A 16,391-nucleotide genomic window follows, 5' to 3' on the forward strand; every position below is an offset into this window, starting at 1 on the left:
GAACTGTGTCATTGCATGCAGCAACATTTTTTCATTTTCTGTCTCAATTCTCCTACTTATAATATATCTTAAACCAAAGCTGAAGCCCAGAAAAATAACTGTAGCAGTATCGAGTATAGTGACTGATTCCACTATGAGCTGCCGATCCAATATGGATGATACCACCCCAGAGATTGAACTTCCAGGCTTCCGATTCCATCCAACCGAGGAAGAACTCCTTAATTTTTACCTCAGAAACATGATTTATGGCAAGAAGTTGTGTTATGATATAATTGGATTTCTCAACATCTATCACCATGATCCCTGGGACTTGCCTGGTAAATATGATTTGTTTTGTTTGTTTAACTGTATATGTAAGCAAATATGATTGGTTATGCTTAAGATATGTTTTTGTTTATTGATGTTTTATAGGATTGTCAAAGATTGGAGAGAGGGAATGGTATTTTTTTGTGCCTAGAGACAGGAAGCACGGCAGTGGAGGGAGGCCTAACAGGACTACTGAAACTGGATTCTGGAAAGCCACCGGTTCTGACAGGAAAATTTTGAGCTTATCAGATCCAAAACGGATAATTGGCCTGAAAAAAACTCTTGTTTTCTATGTGGGAAGAGCCCCACGAGGCAGCAGGACTGATTGGGTCATGAACGAGTATCGTCTCCCAGATGGATGCTCCTTGCCTAAGGTAGCGTTTTATGACTTGGACTTTTGACTTTAGTACTTTCTCAATTAATGGTAATTTCATTCTCATTTTATCGGACATAGCCTCCGAGGTGTACAGATACAATTTTGTCTAATTTTATTTTTTTTATGATTAAATGCAGGACATAGTTTTGTGCAAGATATATAGGAAGGCAACTTCCCTGAAAGTCCTGGAGCAAAGGGCAGCTCTTGAAGAAGAGCTGAAGACGATGAAAACATCTCCTTCATCTCCGCTGTCATCCTTAGAGACCATCTCTTTCTGCAGCCCAAAAAAAGATTTGCTGCCATCGATTTCTGTACCCCAAGTGGTCTTCAAGAAAGAAATTGAAGAAGATGAAGAAGAAGAAGCAATGGTAAAAGAGAACAAAATTTCTTCAGCGTCTCTAAAATTACCATTAGGCGAGGAAAAATTGCCAGAGCTTCAACCACCCAAAATGCTCAGTGACTGGACCCATGATCAATTTTGGACTCAACTCAACAGTCCTTTGTTTCAAAACGTCACACCGTTTGCCAACATCTTGAATTTCTAGTGCCTAAATTATTGTGCAAAGCTTAACTTAGACTTTGATGTTGTATATAAGCTTTATTTATCTACCATATCCTACTATTAGATCCCTCCCTGTGGCACTTTAAATTTATTACTTTTGACAGGAATGTGATTTATTAATAAAGTGATAGACCGATAATTTAAAAAATTAGAATTCAAATTTTAATAATTTCATCTATAAAAAAAAAAATCTGACCAGACTAAGAGAATGATCAATGTTTGTACAGCTTCAAGCTTTTGAAGACTTTGCTGGCTCTGTTAATGAAAAATACATCTAATTGGCATAATACAGCTTGGAGGTTTGTTTTAATGGAAAATTGATGCCAATCAAAAGAATATAACTTTGATCTAACTTACTATAACTCGGATCATGTGGGATATTAGTTAATGGGCCAGCTTTCTGTAAGATTGTCTTTCAATTCAGTCCCGAAACCCCAAAGAAAGGGGAAAGCAAGAATGATGGGCGCAATTGGTTCAGTGGGACATGACAGGGACAGATATTTGCTGCGATTGCGTGATGGTCGTTGACTTGGTTAAGGGTCCACTCAATCAAATATAAAGATCATGACAGAAAATCAAAACTTCCAACTAGAGATTAGGGTAATGTGGGCTTTTAAAGGGCTAAAATTGGGCTTAGCAAGCCCAATATTTTAGTCAAAGTTGTAACCCTTTTTTTTGGCATTTAGAAACGTGATTGGGAAGCTTGTTTCGAATAAGAACCGTAGATCTCAATCTCGGACGACCGATAGTGCGGGTCTCCACCGCCTTAAAATAGCGTGATTTCTAAGCAACCAAATCCTCCAAATAGTATAAATTGTTCGTCCCGACCGTTAATTTTAATGGCGGTGAATCGGTTTCGACTTAGGGGTTTTCAACGTTTCCTTCTTTATTTTCTTCTTCATCCTCGACTTCTAGTTTCTTCCTTGAATTTCTTCCAAACTTTTATAAACTCATTGGTTCTTGATTCAACTATTTCTTTTTATCTTTTGCAGAACCCTAATTTCGCTCGTATAAGACAATGCGATGGAAAGAAAAGAATAGAGAATTTGCACGATAAGGGTTTAGGCTGCTTTAGGTTTTCTTTGATTGATTCAACTTTTTCGTTTTATCTTTTTCAGAACCCTAATTTTTTGGTTTTGTATCTGACAATGCGATGTAAAGAAAAGAATTGAGAATGTGTGCTAAAAGGTATATTTTTTTTATTTTTTGATGCATGCCTCCGAGAAGTTAGCTAAGGTTTTTAGAAAATAAGAAGAAGAACAGAGAATAGAAGAAGTACTAGAATAGAAGAAGAAAATTATGTTTGGATTTAGGGGAAGGAAAGGAAAGTAAAAAAATAAAGGAAAAAATTTTTTATTTTGGATAAATTTTTAATTGAAAGAAAGAAAAAACTTAATAATTTTTAGTTTCTCTTGTAATTCTTATTTTTTTTAATATATCAATTTGGAGGAAAAGTTAAAGGAATAAAAATTAAAAAATTTTTATTTTTATAAAAGATTATTATATTTATATTTTTATTATGACATTATATTTGATTATATAATTAATTCTTCTTATAAAAATAATTTTTTTATGAGTATTTTATATAATATTATAATTTATAAATATTTTATAATTTTTTAAGCTTTAATAATAAAATAAATCAAATTATTGTCAAATTAAATTAAAATGTTGAATTAAATACAAAATTAAAAATAAATCAATAATTAATTAATACATTTTATCGTATTAAATATACTCAATTTTATTTAAAAAAATTTATTTATATAAGTTAAATAATATAAAAATATATTTATATATTATACGTTACTTTATAAAAAAAAGATTATAATTGAAAAAAATTATAATAAAATTTTTTTGTACTATTTATCCATGGTTATTAAAATTTATTTCATTTCCCTTTCTTTATTAATTATAACTATTCAAATAAGAAGTACATGCACGTTTTTTTTTCCTTTAAAAATTTTTTTTCTTTTTTTTTTTTTTATTAATATCTATCTAAATATAGTGTTAAAAAAATTGAAAATTATATTTCTTAACATAATGCTTTTATAATACCCTTTCCTTTCATTTTTAACTGGTTTAGCAGACTATCACAACTCCTTCCAAGAACTTTGAATCACATAGCATTACCTCCATTTCACTTCCAGCAATGGTAAAATATAAAGGGCCTTGTCAAAATATAGGCCGTACAAACAAATTAAAGTAAAACAAACCCATCCAAAACACAGGTCTTATATATTAATTAATTGGGCACATAACAATACTCCCTCATTGGAAAACATCCTTGTCCTCAAGGATGAATTGCAGAAACTTGTAAGGTCGAAATAAGCATTAGCTTTAGTGGCCTCATTCATTATACCATAGACCAAAGTATACTTGTTGCCATCCTGTTTTTCAAAAAATTTCTTCTTAGCTTCTGCTATATCCTGTTCCTCATTCCTGGCAACTATGCAATGATCATTATTAGCACCAAGTTCCTTCATTTCATCATCTTGCAATGTAACACACCATGCAGGAATGTGGCGACCCCACCAAAGCTGCGTAGAATTACACCAATCAAGTATGTTCTCATCCCATCCTTTCCATCCAGTAGAATACGGCCTAGGAATGGTCTCAAGCTTCCTGTTTTGATCATTCATGACTGCATCAATAACTTGTTCCACTATGCTACTGTAGTTAACGCAGAACTGGACTTCAGGACCTTCATCCACCCTAAGGATATACTCTTCTTGGACAAGATAAAAAACTTGGCCACCAATAGCTACGGAAACAGTAGGCAAAGAATAGAGACTTCCACAGTTAATAGCAAATTCACCCATGGGGCTGGTCACAAAGTTGCTCGACATAGTTTACTATGTAGTATTGAGTCTAATTCTGCCTTGATTGATTTTGCATTTCCACAACTTCCATTTCACAAGCAGAACACATAACATTATGAAGAATTCCAAATAATTTTCCTTTGCTCTCATTCTTGACACTCTCTATTCTCATGTTAACCCTATGAGCACCGTTAAAAGTGCACAATCCAATTTGTAAGTAGATTTTCTGAGGTTGTGCCTTAGCTATAAGTAATTCAATGATGGTCTGACCGTGTTGTTGGATTCCTGCCTTACCTTACCTTCCTGACTAACCACTCCAAAGATGGCAATTGCTCGACTAAGATGGAAATCGCAGTCATTGGACTTGTCAGCAAGGATGTTCCAGAATTTGCAACTGCACAAATGCCAATTGGCTCGCTCCACTCTTTAATGTTACAAAAAACCATAAGATAAGACTTAGCCAAACACTTCAGCGTTTCAACAAATTTAGGAAGATCAGATACAATCTTACTCTGAACAGAAACACTATCAACAGGAAAAACATAGAACTCTATGGCACGAATTGGGTGGACATGAATCCCATTATTCAGAGGAACATTCTTGGAGATAAATTGATCCAGACCAACCATGTTATCTCTCTCGGGCTCTTCATGCACCAAAACATCAATGTCAATTATGACTTCACTTTGTAGAACACTAGCAAAGCTGTCAAGAGAATTATTACCCCAACTCTTTTCCACTTTGGAGTACTTCAATCTCAACATTTGTCTGACCAACAGTAGCTGTTAAATACATTTCTGAATTGGTGGTTGGAAGTGTAGTGTTACTTGAGATGATTTTGGTCATAACACCAACGATAGTTCCTAGACCAAGTGACAAAGGGGTCAGATCCAAAAGCACAATATCACTAATATTTTCAGGTAAGACATCCACTTGAATTGCAGCCCCTAAAGCAACGAGTTTGTCTGGATTAACTATTATATTAAGTTCATTGCCAAGTTTCTTCTTCACAAGTTCTTGAATAGCAAGCGTACCAATTGATCCACCAACAAGAATCATCTCATCTATATTTTTAAAGGAAACTTTTGCTTTCGTCAAGGATGCCTTGATTCTGGCAAGTAAATCCGAACATGTGGCTATCCTTTGAAAATCATTGAAGTAAACAAGTACATTAACAATAGTAGAAGTCACAAAGGTAAAAAATACATCACCCTTACTCCTTAATCCCATTACTAAGAGTCTAAATCTGTTGTGATCAAAAACTAAAATCAGCTTCTGACAAGCTTTCATAACGTCTAAAAAGAGTGACCTAACCAAGTTTTCATTGTGTGAAACCCAGACAGGTCTATACCAATTCCCAACAAAAAAAGACTGCACAAATTTTAACACAAAAGAACTACCAAAGAACCGTTTAGCTTGCCCAATAACAATTTTATCAATTAATTCATCAATCTTAAACTCATGACATTTTTCAGATACTGACCCAACCCTACTAATTGATTCAAAAACCGTGTTATCAACTATTATAACACCTTCACCTCCATGTCCATGATGCCGCAATGGATGGAAAATCAATTTGAAGGGTTTTGAAGCTTCGGGATTGACAATGCTACTCACAACAACACAATTATCATAAGGTTTATCATTATCCTCGGTATCGAAAGTGGCAAAAATATCTTCTGAGTCACTTTTGTCTAATGGTGCTGTTATTGTTGGATTCACATCAATATGTAAAGGCGACAGTGATAGGGGTTCCTTAGTTTGAGGCTGGACACTGGGTTGAATGACAGAGGTAGTGTTCCATATAAAGGGTTCTTTAGGCACATCATAAAACCAAGATTCTAAGAGCTTAGCTATATTCAAAGCATGTGTCAAGGATTTTGGCTGAAAGAATCTTACTGATTTGGATAATTCAGGCTTCAAATTGTTGATGAAGAGGTTGACAGCATATTCATCATCCACTTTCAGAAATTTCAGAAATTCTTCAAACTCTTTGAAATACTCATCCACTGTTCCGATCTGCTTCAAGTTCACCAGTCCAGACATGGGGTCAAAGGCTATCTGAAAAAGCTTCTTGAGATCTGCTCTAAACTCAGTCCAAAAATTTTCAAACCATTGGCCTTCCCTTGCATTTAGCTTCTACGGCTCATTTGACGTTTGGGTTACACTATGCTGCACCTGGTTGATCTCTTGTGTTGTAACTCCTTCCATCATGGTTGCTGGGAATGCCAGGAAAGAAGCCTGATACTACTGATGCAAGCCTTTAAGAACTTAGCTAAGGTTTTTAAAAAATAAGAAGAAGAACAGAGAATAGAAGAAGAAATTTTTTAGAGAGAGTTGAAAATTGTATTTCTTAACAGAATGCTTTTACAATACCCTCTCCTTCCCTTTTTAACTGGTTTAGCAGACTATCACAACTGCTTCCAAGAATTTCGGATCACACAGCATTATTTCCCTTTCGCTTCCGATAATGGTAAAATATAAAGGGCCTTCTTAAAACATAGACCTTACAAACAAATAAAAGTAAAACAAACCCACCCAGAATACAGGTCTAGTTTTTTAATTGATTGGGCACATAACATTTTCTCTATCATAAGAACATTATATGTATGTTTCATGAATATACAACTTAGTACTCATTATAATTGAGGCTCTAGTAGCTGAGGAAGTTGAGATAGTAACTCTGCCTTTGATCAAACGACTAAAGAGGAAGTCGAGGGTTTCTTCAAAATATTCAATACAGGTTTCTGATTTTTGCTACTCTTTTTGTATTCTCAATGTGCATGTGATTGCCATATTTGCTTATCTTGCACTGGCAAGGGAAAGCAATGTCGCTTCAGCGTTGGCAATTTCATTTATATGTAGTTCTCCTTCCTCACACTTGACCCTTTTGGTATTCATTAGCTTTGAAACTAGTGACCAGCGGCTAGACTTCAACTCTGTCTCAGACCCAGAGATAAAAGACAACAACGACTTTAGAACACCGATAGTTGCTGCTTTCACTTCTCTCAAGATGCTGAGGGTGGCTCCGATCTCATCCTCAGGAAGAAGTATCATATTCATTTTCCACGTACTTCAAATTGTTTAAGGATTGCCCTTTTCACTGCTTTCCTTCAAGTATTTTTTAACCTTGATTCAAGCCCTGTTTTAGCTCATTGTCTTCTTCTCAAAATTGATTGAATTGCTTGTGTGCATTCTTCTGATAGTGACAGGGCATCTTGGTAGTGCTGCAGAGGTCGAAGAGCCTAAGAGATTCGTCCAACAGCTCAACAAATTAACTCTTTGCATAATTGTTTTGGATAGTATAATTGAAACTTAATGATATGTAACGCACGAGCGGTGTTAATATCGTTTCCATAGACAGTGACCTATTTTTTCTTCTGCATTCTGCCTGTCGGGAGTTTATTTTTCTGCTAATTCATGGGGTCTGCATCACTCGTGTACTCCCATATATGAAAGTAATATATGTCATCATAACTGGTTTATGTTGTCGACATTTTCATTAGCGTGAACATGTCTATGCAATTAATTTAAGTTTTTTAATCTTTGCATAGATAACTATAACAAAGGTGGGTAAAGTCCCAAATTTTTTGTTATTCAGGAGGCAGAAAAGATCTGCAACCTCAGTAGTTAAACCAGCAATTGATATTTTGACAGTTTATTCTGATTGTTTCTTGTCCATCGTTTCAGTTGATTTAAGCTATTTTTTGTGCAACAATAAACCTTGAGGCAAAGAGGAACGTTGCCTCTGAAGTGCTCTTAACAGCCACATTCTTATGATTCCCGCATGAGGTAACCACCGTTATTTATGTTAATTAAAGAGTTTAGGGATTAGTCAATGAAATGCAAATGGTCCATTAAGTCTGTTATGCAAGAGGCAGGCAAGATCCTTGTACTTGGTTTTGTAATCTTGACATGATATTATAAAACAGCATGAGGCTAACAATTGCATATGCAGGGCATGGGATATCTCGAGTTTTTGAGAGCTTTTATTTTGATAAAGAAGGCATACTAGGCTCCCCTCAAATAAATCAATTTTTTTGTATGTCAGCTAGTTTTTGTGATCTTAACTGGTTGAGTCACAAGTTCATTTTAATGCATTTGAAAGAGATAGGTAGTATTTAAGTAAAAAAGGATATGTTCCAGCAAGCAAGGGGCAATTCTATCAGTTAAGATAGTTTTCAAGTTATCCTATTAGATGACTTAAGGAAATGACAAAGCGCTTAGGCATAGATTCCCATACAGTAGGCAAGTAGGATAAGAGTCGTGGATAGGATGTCTAAGTGTCTACTTTTACTATTCCTCGCATTTATACCAAGACCCCTACTCCTGCTCTAAGGAGCTAAGGATAACGATCTCCGAGCCATCCAGTGGCAGTTGCATTTCCAGTTTTAGTTTTAGTGCTATGCCCATCCAATTCCAGGACTAGGGTTTTCTAGTGACAGACCCTGTTATCAGTTTCAGTCCCTCTACCTTACCACTTCAGTGACTACTTGTCAGGTAGTATTTGAGAATCTAAATGCAAACACAAACGAAAGAAAGGAAGATGAAAAGGAGGAAAATGCAATATAAGCAAAATTTTCTGAAGTATATTTCTCTTTGACATAAGAATATTGCATTTATTTTGCTTTTAATGTACAAGATGAATTAACATGATTTTTTAGGCTAGCTAATGGTTGAGTATGTTGAGAATATTGACTCTGACTTTGATCAGGCTCCTAAAGAGACCCTCAAGCTCTTCTTCGAAGTCTTGAATGCAGGACTCTGACTTTTGCAGTTCATTTTGAATATTGTCAATTTGCATGATCTCAGATTTTCTTGTTGCAAGGGATAGCAATGTAGCTTCAGCAGTTGCCATTTCATTGATCTGCTGTTCCTTTTCGGTTTTCTACTCTTTTTGTGTGCAAAAGGATTCTAGCACATTGAGAGTGACTGCTTGTGTCACAGGCTGAGACTCAACCTCTGGACTCGTACAGTTTTTGGATTCGGACATATACTCATTTGATATTTTAAATCAACTTACTTACCACGGCTCACACCATTGTGAATTATTATCCATTCTGGTCCCTCTAATCTCACAGTTTTATCCTATAAAAGGCGTCTCACAAGGAAGGGAATGTCTAAATCCTTATATCTTAAGATCAACTTCAATACTCAACTGATATGAGATTTTTGACTTTGTTTCAAGATTGTGACATCCTCCCCACTCCAACGAAGGTCTACCGTCCTTGGTGTCACATTGCTAATACCTTCAAAATTAACTTTGATACCACTTGTCACGGGTCAGGACTCAACCTCTAGGCTTGTGCGGCTTCAGGAGTCGGGCATATACTCGTCCGATATTGGCTCTGATATTGGGGCCCACCGTCCTTAGTGGCACATTGCTAATACCTTTAGAGCTAGCTCTGATACCACTTGTCACAAGCAGAAACTCAACCTCTAGGCTTATGCGACTCCAAGACTCGAGCATGCGCTCGTCGGATGTTGGCTCTGATACCACTTGTCACGGGTCGAGACTCAATCTTCATGCTCATGCGGCTCTAGAACCCGAGCATGCACTCTTACGATGTTTTAGATCTGTCTACCTATCACTGTTCACACACTTGTGAGATATTATATGTTCCGACTCTTTTAATCTCACGATTTTATCCTACAAAAAACGTCTAACAATGAGAGAAATGTGTGAATTTTTATATTCAAAAATCAACTTTAATATTCAACGGATATGAGATTTCTTACTTCACTCCAGTCCCGTGACACTTGCACCTCCTTGGGAGGCTAACCATGGCTCCAGTCTCATTGTAAACAGTGCTTTGTTTATATGCTTCAAATTCTTTAGTGCCTTCAAGATTGCCTTTTTAGCTGCCTTCCTAGAGGTCAAGTATTTTCTAACCTCATTAGCAACCCTGGTGTAGCACCTCTCTTTCGGCGCAAGATCGATTGAAGTTCAAGTGTGCATTACTTTACTTGCAATAGGGCATCCTTGGCAGTAGTGCACAATCCAAAAGCCCAAGAGATCCTTTCAACAGCTCATCGACATATTCCCTCTGCTGCTCTTGGGCTAAGCTTTGTTGTGTGAGGGGCAGTTGAAGCAGCTTTTCAAAACAATCATGTAAATCTTGAAGGCTGCCAAGTTTGTGGTTTAAGGATGATGATGTAGATGCAGATTCAGACGATGCCAATCTACTCAAATGCTCATCAACTTCTGAACTTAGTGGGCATGACCTAGAGGGCAAGCTATTAGAACGAGCATGGTAACAGGTTTGGATGTTTGAAGGAGTGGTAGCCATTATTTCTTCTTGCAATTTGCTTTCTTCCCTTCATCTATCCAACATACATTATGTGATAGGGGGAACATGAAGAATCTCATCCTTTCAAATTGCAGTTAGAGGTAACATGGACTTGACACCAATCTTAACAATTATTTCAGCATGGTTCAAGCAATGTCTCCTCCTAACCAGCTCCACAACTCATTAACATAACTGTTTTAATTATTAAACTCCTAATATATCTTGATTCTTGAGAATAGGCTATACCATATAAGGGGCGATGCACGAGCGTTTTTAAAATTGTTTCCAGAGACAATAGTTATTTTTTTTCTTTTTTTCTTCTGTACACTTCTGCCTGTTAGGACTAATTATCGTCTGCTAATCGTATAATTTAATGTATAACCTCCATTATTTGGAGACAAGGGGTCTGCATTACTCAAGCGCTACCACATCTGAAACTAATTTATTTAGTCATAATTGTTTCATTATTTTTATTTGCATGAACATGTGTATGCAATTGACATGATTGAGTTTATCAAGTTTTTGAATAGTTTCTTTTAATTTCTTGTCGTACAGGAGGCTGGCAAGATCTGCAAGCTCAACTTCATCTTGTCAAATTATAAAAAATGGCTGCACTTGAATGATTGATGTTGCAAGATGTTTATCTGTCCGCCAAAACTGAAGAAATGCCATCCAATTTTCGTTGGTTAAAACATAATATTTAGATTTCAGCCTGTTATATTGCTTAATTAGTGCATGCATTCATGTGAATGACATTGAAGTTTTGGAGAGATAATTTATTATTCTTTAATTTTGAGACAAAAGGAATCCTAGCAGCTTTAAACTTCACTAATTGCTTTCTTTTGTCCCTTGTTTTCAGAACTCTCTTGGAGGTAGCTCATCTTGGGAAGGTGAAAGTAAAAACAAAAACCAAAGATAAACTTTTTGGTTGACCTAACGAATTTAACTTATCACCGAGTTACTCAGCAAACTTTTTGCTTGACCTAACGAATTTAACTTATCACTGAGTTACTCAGCTTTCTTAATTTTCTCCGAAACCTTTTAGCATTTCGATTGCTGTTATTTTCTTTTTTGTTCACTTTTTTTAATTATTTAGCAATATTTTCCTTTATTACGACCTTGTCCAATTTCATTTACAGGGGTTTTTTTTTGTTTTTTGCTTAAATGAAGGTTAAAGTAATTGCTACTGACAGAAAAATAAGGCATACAATGGTCATAATAGTATGTGCAAAAGAGTAAATAGTTGTAGTATGGAAATAGTATTTCATTTATATGTAAATTTCATTTGTGTACAGGATTGACTGATTAAGGTAATCAAAGTTTTCTATGGAGTAAGGATGTTGAGAAGGGAGACTCTAGCTTTGATCATACACCTGAAGAGGCACTCGAGTCCATCTTCAAGATCTTGAATAAACAGCTCCAAGTCTTTTAGCAGGTTTTTCATCTCAACACTCATGATGTTCTCAGATTTGCTATTCTTCTGACCCGCAAAGAATTCTAAAGCAGCATCAACCTTTTCAAATTCATTTACTTCTCTTCCTGCATCCTCACATGCTACCTTTTTGTGATGCCATAGTTTCGAAACTAATGACAAACTTCCAGGCTCTGGCCTCGAGATCAGAGATAACAAATGCTCAAACATGGAAGAAGTGACTTCTTCAACCTCCCGAAGAATGCTAACAATGGCCTTTGTCTCATGATCTTCTGAAGGAGAGAAAACGTGTTTTCTTTGTATGGCCTTCAAATTTCCCAATGCTTTGTGGATGGTCTTTTTGACAACTTTCCTGGAGGTTATGTACTTCCTCACCTCACTTACAAGCTCAATTTCGCCACTCTTCCTTCTACGCAAAACTGATTGAAGTTCATTTGAGATTTCTTTTGTTTGCAGCACAACATCCTTAGCAGTGCTGCAGAGGTCTAGGAGCCTAAGAGTGCCATCCAACAACTCATTAACGCATTCCTTATGTTGTTCTTGGGCTAAAGCTTGCTGGGATGAAGGCAGCTGAAGCAACTTGTCAACACAATCGTACAAATCTTTAAAGCCAATTAGTTTGTGGCTTATTGATGACGATGAGGTAGATGTGGCATCAGAAGCCCTTAATCTGTTCAAATTCTCATCAATCTGTGAAATAAATGGGTTTGGTCTAGATGGAAGGGGGAAGCTGTTACAGCGAGTGTGGTGAAAAGTTTGGGAAGCCATTTTTTCTTCTTGAGGAAAGAAGGCCTAATTGTTGAATGTTTCCAGCAACTTGTTATGCAGCAGTAGGCATCAGCTCAAATATATATCAGGTCATGGAGACAAAAGGAATCTCAAATGCTTATTCTATCAGCTAATTTTTTGACTCGATTTTGATCTCGATCTAAACACTGTCGGCACTGTTTATGCAATGTCTCCCCTGGATCAGCTCTCCAGCTCACTGTCCAATTAAGTTAAAATATAAATACTATGAGTATCTTTGCACACGTTGATACCATCCAATTTGGCTATAAACAAGAGCTGTGAACATGGTTTCATCTAAATAAGAAAAATGAAACAATTATATGTTTGCACGAGTGCAGGAACACGTTGATATGTTCCTCATTCACATGTTTAGATGCTCTATTTTGCTAATCAGAGTTGAATGATTAGATCAAATGTTGAATGGTTTTTAAATAATTGCTAAACAAAAAGTGAGTAAGATCCGATTAGATGATATTGGCTCCCCCTTTCCTGAACAAAAAATAAGTTTTGTGAACAATTAACGATTTAAAAAGAACAGAAAAACAGCCAGCACACTTTTTAGCATTCAACCATGTTTGCTTTTTTTTTATATAACAGATGAGTCGCGGCTTGGGGATAATTTCGTTGGATATTATTCACGAGTCCTGCTTGAATCAATTGAACAAAGACTCGAGTTCAATTATACTTAAACTCTCAATCATCTCCAAAGAGACGATGAATCGTGACAGGTCAGATACTTGGATTACCAATTGCAGAATGCAAGAAATTTTCTGTGTCTGCAATTTGTTAATGCGGGCTCTATTATTCAACTTGTAAGTTGACAAGGAAAGTTGACTTTCCAAAGCTAGATGTTAATCCAAAAGGCTTAATGGTTGACACTGCGCAAAAGTTTTTCGAAATTTAGAAGCAAAATTTTGATTTCGGTTGCAATTATAACCTGATGAATGCAAAAATAAGCACCAAACCTTTCAGGTAAAGATGAGTAAAATTTATCCCAAAAGTAATAAAAGTGAAGAAATTTGTGGAAAAATGATCATGTAACTTTTGTATTGCTTAATGTATACAGGTAGTTTTAATTTATGTGCAATTGGAATCTCAAGATTAACAGAGGATGTTGAGAACAGTAACTCTAGCTTTGATCAGACGCCTAAAGAGGATTTCAAGTCCTTCTTCAAGATCTTGAACGCACAACTCTGATTTTTGGAGCTCATTTTGCACGTTTTCAACGTGCTTGATGTTGTCAGATTTGATGAGGGAACGTAATGTAGCTTCAGCATTTGCAATTTCATTTGTTTTTTCTTCTTCTTCCACACGTCCTACTCTTTTTTGGTGCATAAATTTTGAAATCAGTGACAAGTGGCACAACTTTGATTCTGCATCTGGCCATGAGATAAAGGACAATACGGATTCTAGCACTCCGACTGTAACTGCTTCCACTTCTCTTAAGATGCTAATCACAGCTCCATTCTCACCACTCTTGCTGAAAGAAGATGTGTTAAATTTAGTTTCCATTTGCTTCAGGTTCTTTAAGGCCTTGCAGATTGCCTTCTTCACTGCCTTCCTAGAGTTTAAGTATTTCTTAACCTCATTTGCGAGCCCCAATTCAGCTCGTCGTCTTCTGTGCAAAATTGATTGAAGTTCTTGTGTGCCCTCCTTTGTTTGCAGCAAAGCATCCTTGGCAGTGCTACATACATCCAAGAGCATAAGAGATCCATCCAACAGTTGCTTAACCCATTTTCGGTGTTGTTCTTGGCCTAGAGACTGTTGAGTGAGGGGCAGTTGAAGCAACATATCAACACATTCATGCAAATCTTGAAGTCCATTCAGTTTATGACCTATTAATGATGATGTAGAAGCTCCTTCTGATGCCCTCAATCGGCTCAGGTTGTCATCGATTTGTCAAGTTAGGGGGTGTTGCCTTGAGGGCAAGCTGTTGGAGCGAGAATGGTAAGAAGGTTGGGTCTTCAAAGGAGAGGTAGCCATTTTTTCTTGTTTTAGAAAAGCCTTGAAATTGTGTGTTCAACTAAGTCTAGTATTTGCTGTCTTTTCCTTGGCATCTGCTGAATATATGTTACTGAGGGGAGACAAGAGGAATCTCATTCTCTTCAATTATCAATCAGAACCAACATGGACTTGATTTCGATCTACTCAACTATCTCCGAAATGTTTACCTTCTGTCTCCACTACACCATCAACAACACTCATCACTTAATTATTTCAACAGTTATAACCCGAAAGCATCTTGAATATGATTATACAACATAATGTTCCGCATGTTGCCATGCTCAGAAAGCTTGCGCTATTCTGCATATTTTTTCTTAATGAAGCGGGACAAATTAGCTCAATAATTCCACTGTCCACTAACAGAAACACAGCTATAACAATTTTTAATAGTGCAAATTATATATGATTTGATAGAAAATTTTGAATCTGTCATGTGAATGGCATTTATATTTTGGTCAGTGTCAAAAAATTAATGCTTTTTGTTTAGTTTCTAGACAACAGGAATTTTGCACATACATGATGAACTGAAATGTGGGGTCAAAATTTTGTTTTTGTAAAATGAAATCCAAACAAGAATGTATCATATAATCCAGAAAAGAGAAATGCTATTGAAAGAGAGGTAGCCATTGCGGATTGCCTCTTAATTTCTGTTGCTTTTTTATTAGCATGTAAACACTAATATCGCAGCAATGTTTTGGATCTGTCTCCCCATCACCAACTTTCCAACTCGAAGCTGAATTATCCAAGTTATATGATTTGTAGCGGACGAGTGGCGTTGACATAGATCCATGCATGCAGATGCAAGCCAGCTTGGCCTGTCTCCAAATAGGAAGCGAGGTCGTGTTGCCGCTCGTGCGTTTATCATGGCGGAGATTTGTTTCAGTTAGGCGGAGATGCATGTTTCCAACTTTCATTAGTGTGACTATTCTCTTATCTTCTGTTTACATCCTGCTATTTATTGTTTTCTGCTTGTCTCTATATATAAATGTCTCACAAGTGCAACAAGGTATTTTTATGTTTGTATTAATTATATATTTTGGGATAATACCTTAATAAGTCCTCGAACTTTACTAAAAATAAAAATAAGTCTATGATCTTTTATTCTATGAAATTAAGGTCATAAACTTATATTTTATTCTAATTAGATCCTTGACAGTATGAAATATTTAATTTTTTGTTGAGATTTTTTAGTTTAATGATTTAATTTGTAGAAAACCATTGCTTAGATTTATTTGAATGAGCTGAATAACAAATATTTGAAGTAATTTTATTTTTAAAATTTTGTTAATTGAACATTATTAATCGATTTTAAGATTTCATGGATATAATTACAATGAAATAAAAATTTTAATTTTAATTTCGTGTAATAAAAGGTTGGGGGCTTATTTATATTTTAAAGTAAAGTTTGAGCGTTTATTTGGGTATTAAACTTATTTTTTTAACAAAAAAATGCAACTAAAATTACTAGTGCCTGTTTTTAAATTTTAAATTTATTTGACGAAACTTCTTAAATCAACTGAGTTAAATCCTGTTCTTTTTTTATTTACTGTTTATTAGATTTTTTTTTTGTTACATGTATTGCAAATGTTTTAACAAAAATAAATTAATTTATAGCTATCTTTGCATGAATTAACCTATTTTATTAGGCTACTTAATTTGTGTAAATACTTTTGGCTAAAAAAAGTTGTATAGAAAGGAGCGTTGCAACTTGAAACCAACTTAAACAGTGGTAGAAAAATGTTTAATTGACCCATGCTCCTGGTGTCATGGTGATATATTATACAAATTTTCTTCATATTATTCTCGTTGA

The 16,391-nt window shown here is 35.6% G+C and overlaps 2 protein-coding genes and 1 pseudogene across 2 annotated transcripts; 1 reads left to right on the plus strand and 2 right to left on the minus strand.

Annotated features, from left to right (window-relative positions):
* Nucleotides 1–1,392, plus strand: LOC111282415 (NAC domain-containing protein 6-like). The gene is made up of 3 exons (XM_022870483.2): nt 1–317; nt 412–680; nt 820–1,392. Exons 1-3 carry the CDS (start codon nt 134–136, stop codon nt 1,225–1,227), a joined length of 861 nt encoding a protein of 286 aa, XP_022726218.2. The 5' UTR covers nt 1–133; the 3' UTR covers nt 1,228–1,392.
* Nucleotides 1,393–11,512: 10,120 nt separating this feature from the next.
* Nucleotides 11,513–13,455, minus strand: LOC111283104 (uncharacterized). The gene has a single exon (XM_022871516.2). The coding sequence runs from the start codon at nt 12,554–12,556 to the stop codon at nt 11,681–11,683; it is 876 nt and encodes a 291-aa protein (XP_022727251.2). The 5' UTR covers nt 12,557–13,455; the 3' UTR covers nt 11,513–11,680.
* A 223-nt stretch (nt 13,456–13,678) lies between these two features.
* Nucleotides 13,679–15,007, minus strand: LOC111281704 (uncharacterized; annotated as a pseudogene).
* Nucleotides 15,008–16,391: the final 1,384 nt, after the last annotated feature.

The sequence above is a fragment of the Durio zibethinus genome, chromosome 5 (assembly GCF_047325235.1).
Source record: "Durio zibethinus cultivar Kanyao isolate XHJ-2024 chromosome 5, ASM4732523v1, whole genome shotgun sequence".
Classification (NCBI taxonomy): Eukaryota; Viridiplantae; Streptophyta; class Magnoliopsida; order Malvales; family Malvaceae; genus Durio; species Durio zibethinus.

Coding starts and splice junctions, on each gene's coding strand:
- LOC111282415 (XM_022870483.2), top strand. CDS start 134: ATGAGCTGCCGATCCAATATGGATGATACCACCCCAGAGATTGAACTT. Junction 318..411: donor TGATCCCTGGGACTTGCCTG/GTAAATATGATT, acceptor GATGTTTTATAG/GATTGTCAAAGATTGGAGAG. Junction 681..819: donor ATGGATGCTCCTTGCCTAAG/GTAGCGTTTTAT, acceptor GATTAAATGCAG/GACATAGTTTTGTGCAAGAT.
- LOC111283104 (XM_022871516.2), bottom strand. CDS start 12,556: ATGGCTTCCCAAACTTTTCACCACACTCGCTGTAACAGCTTCCCCCTT.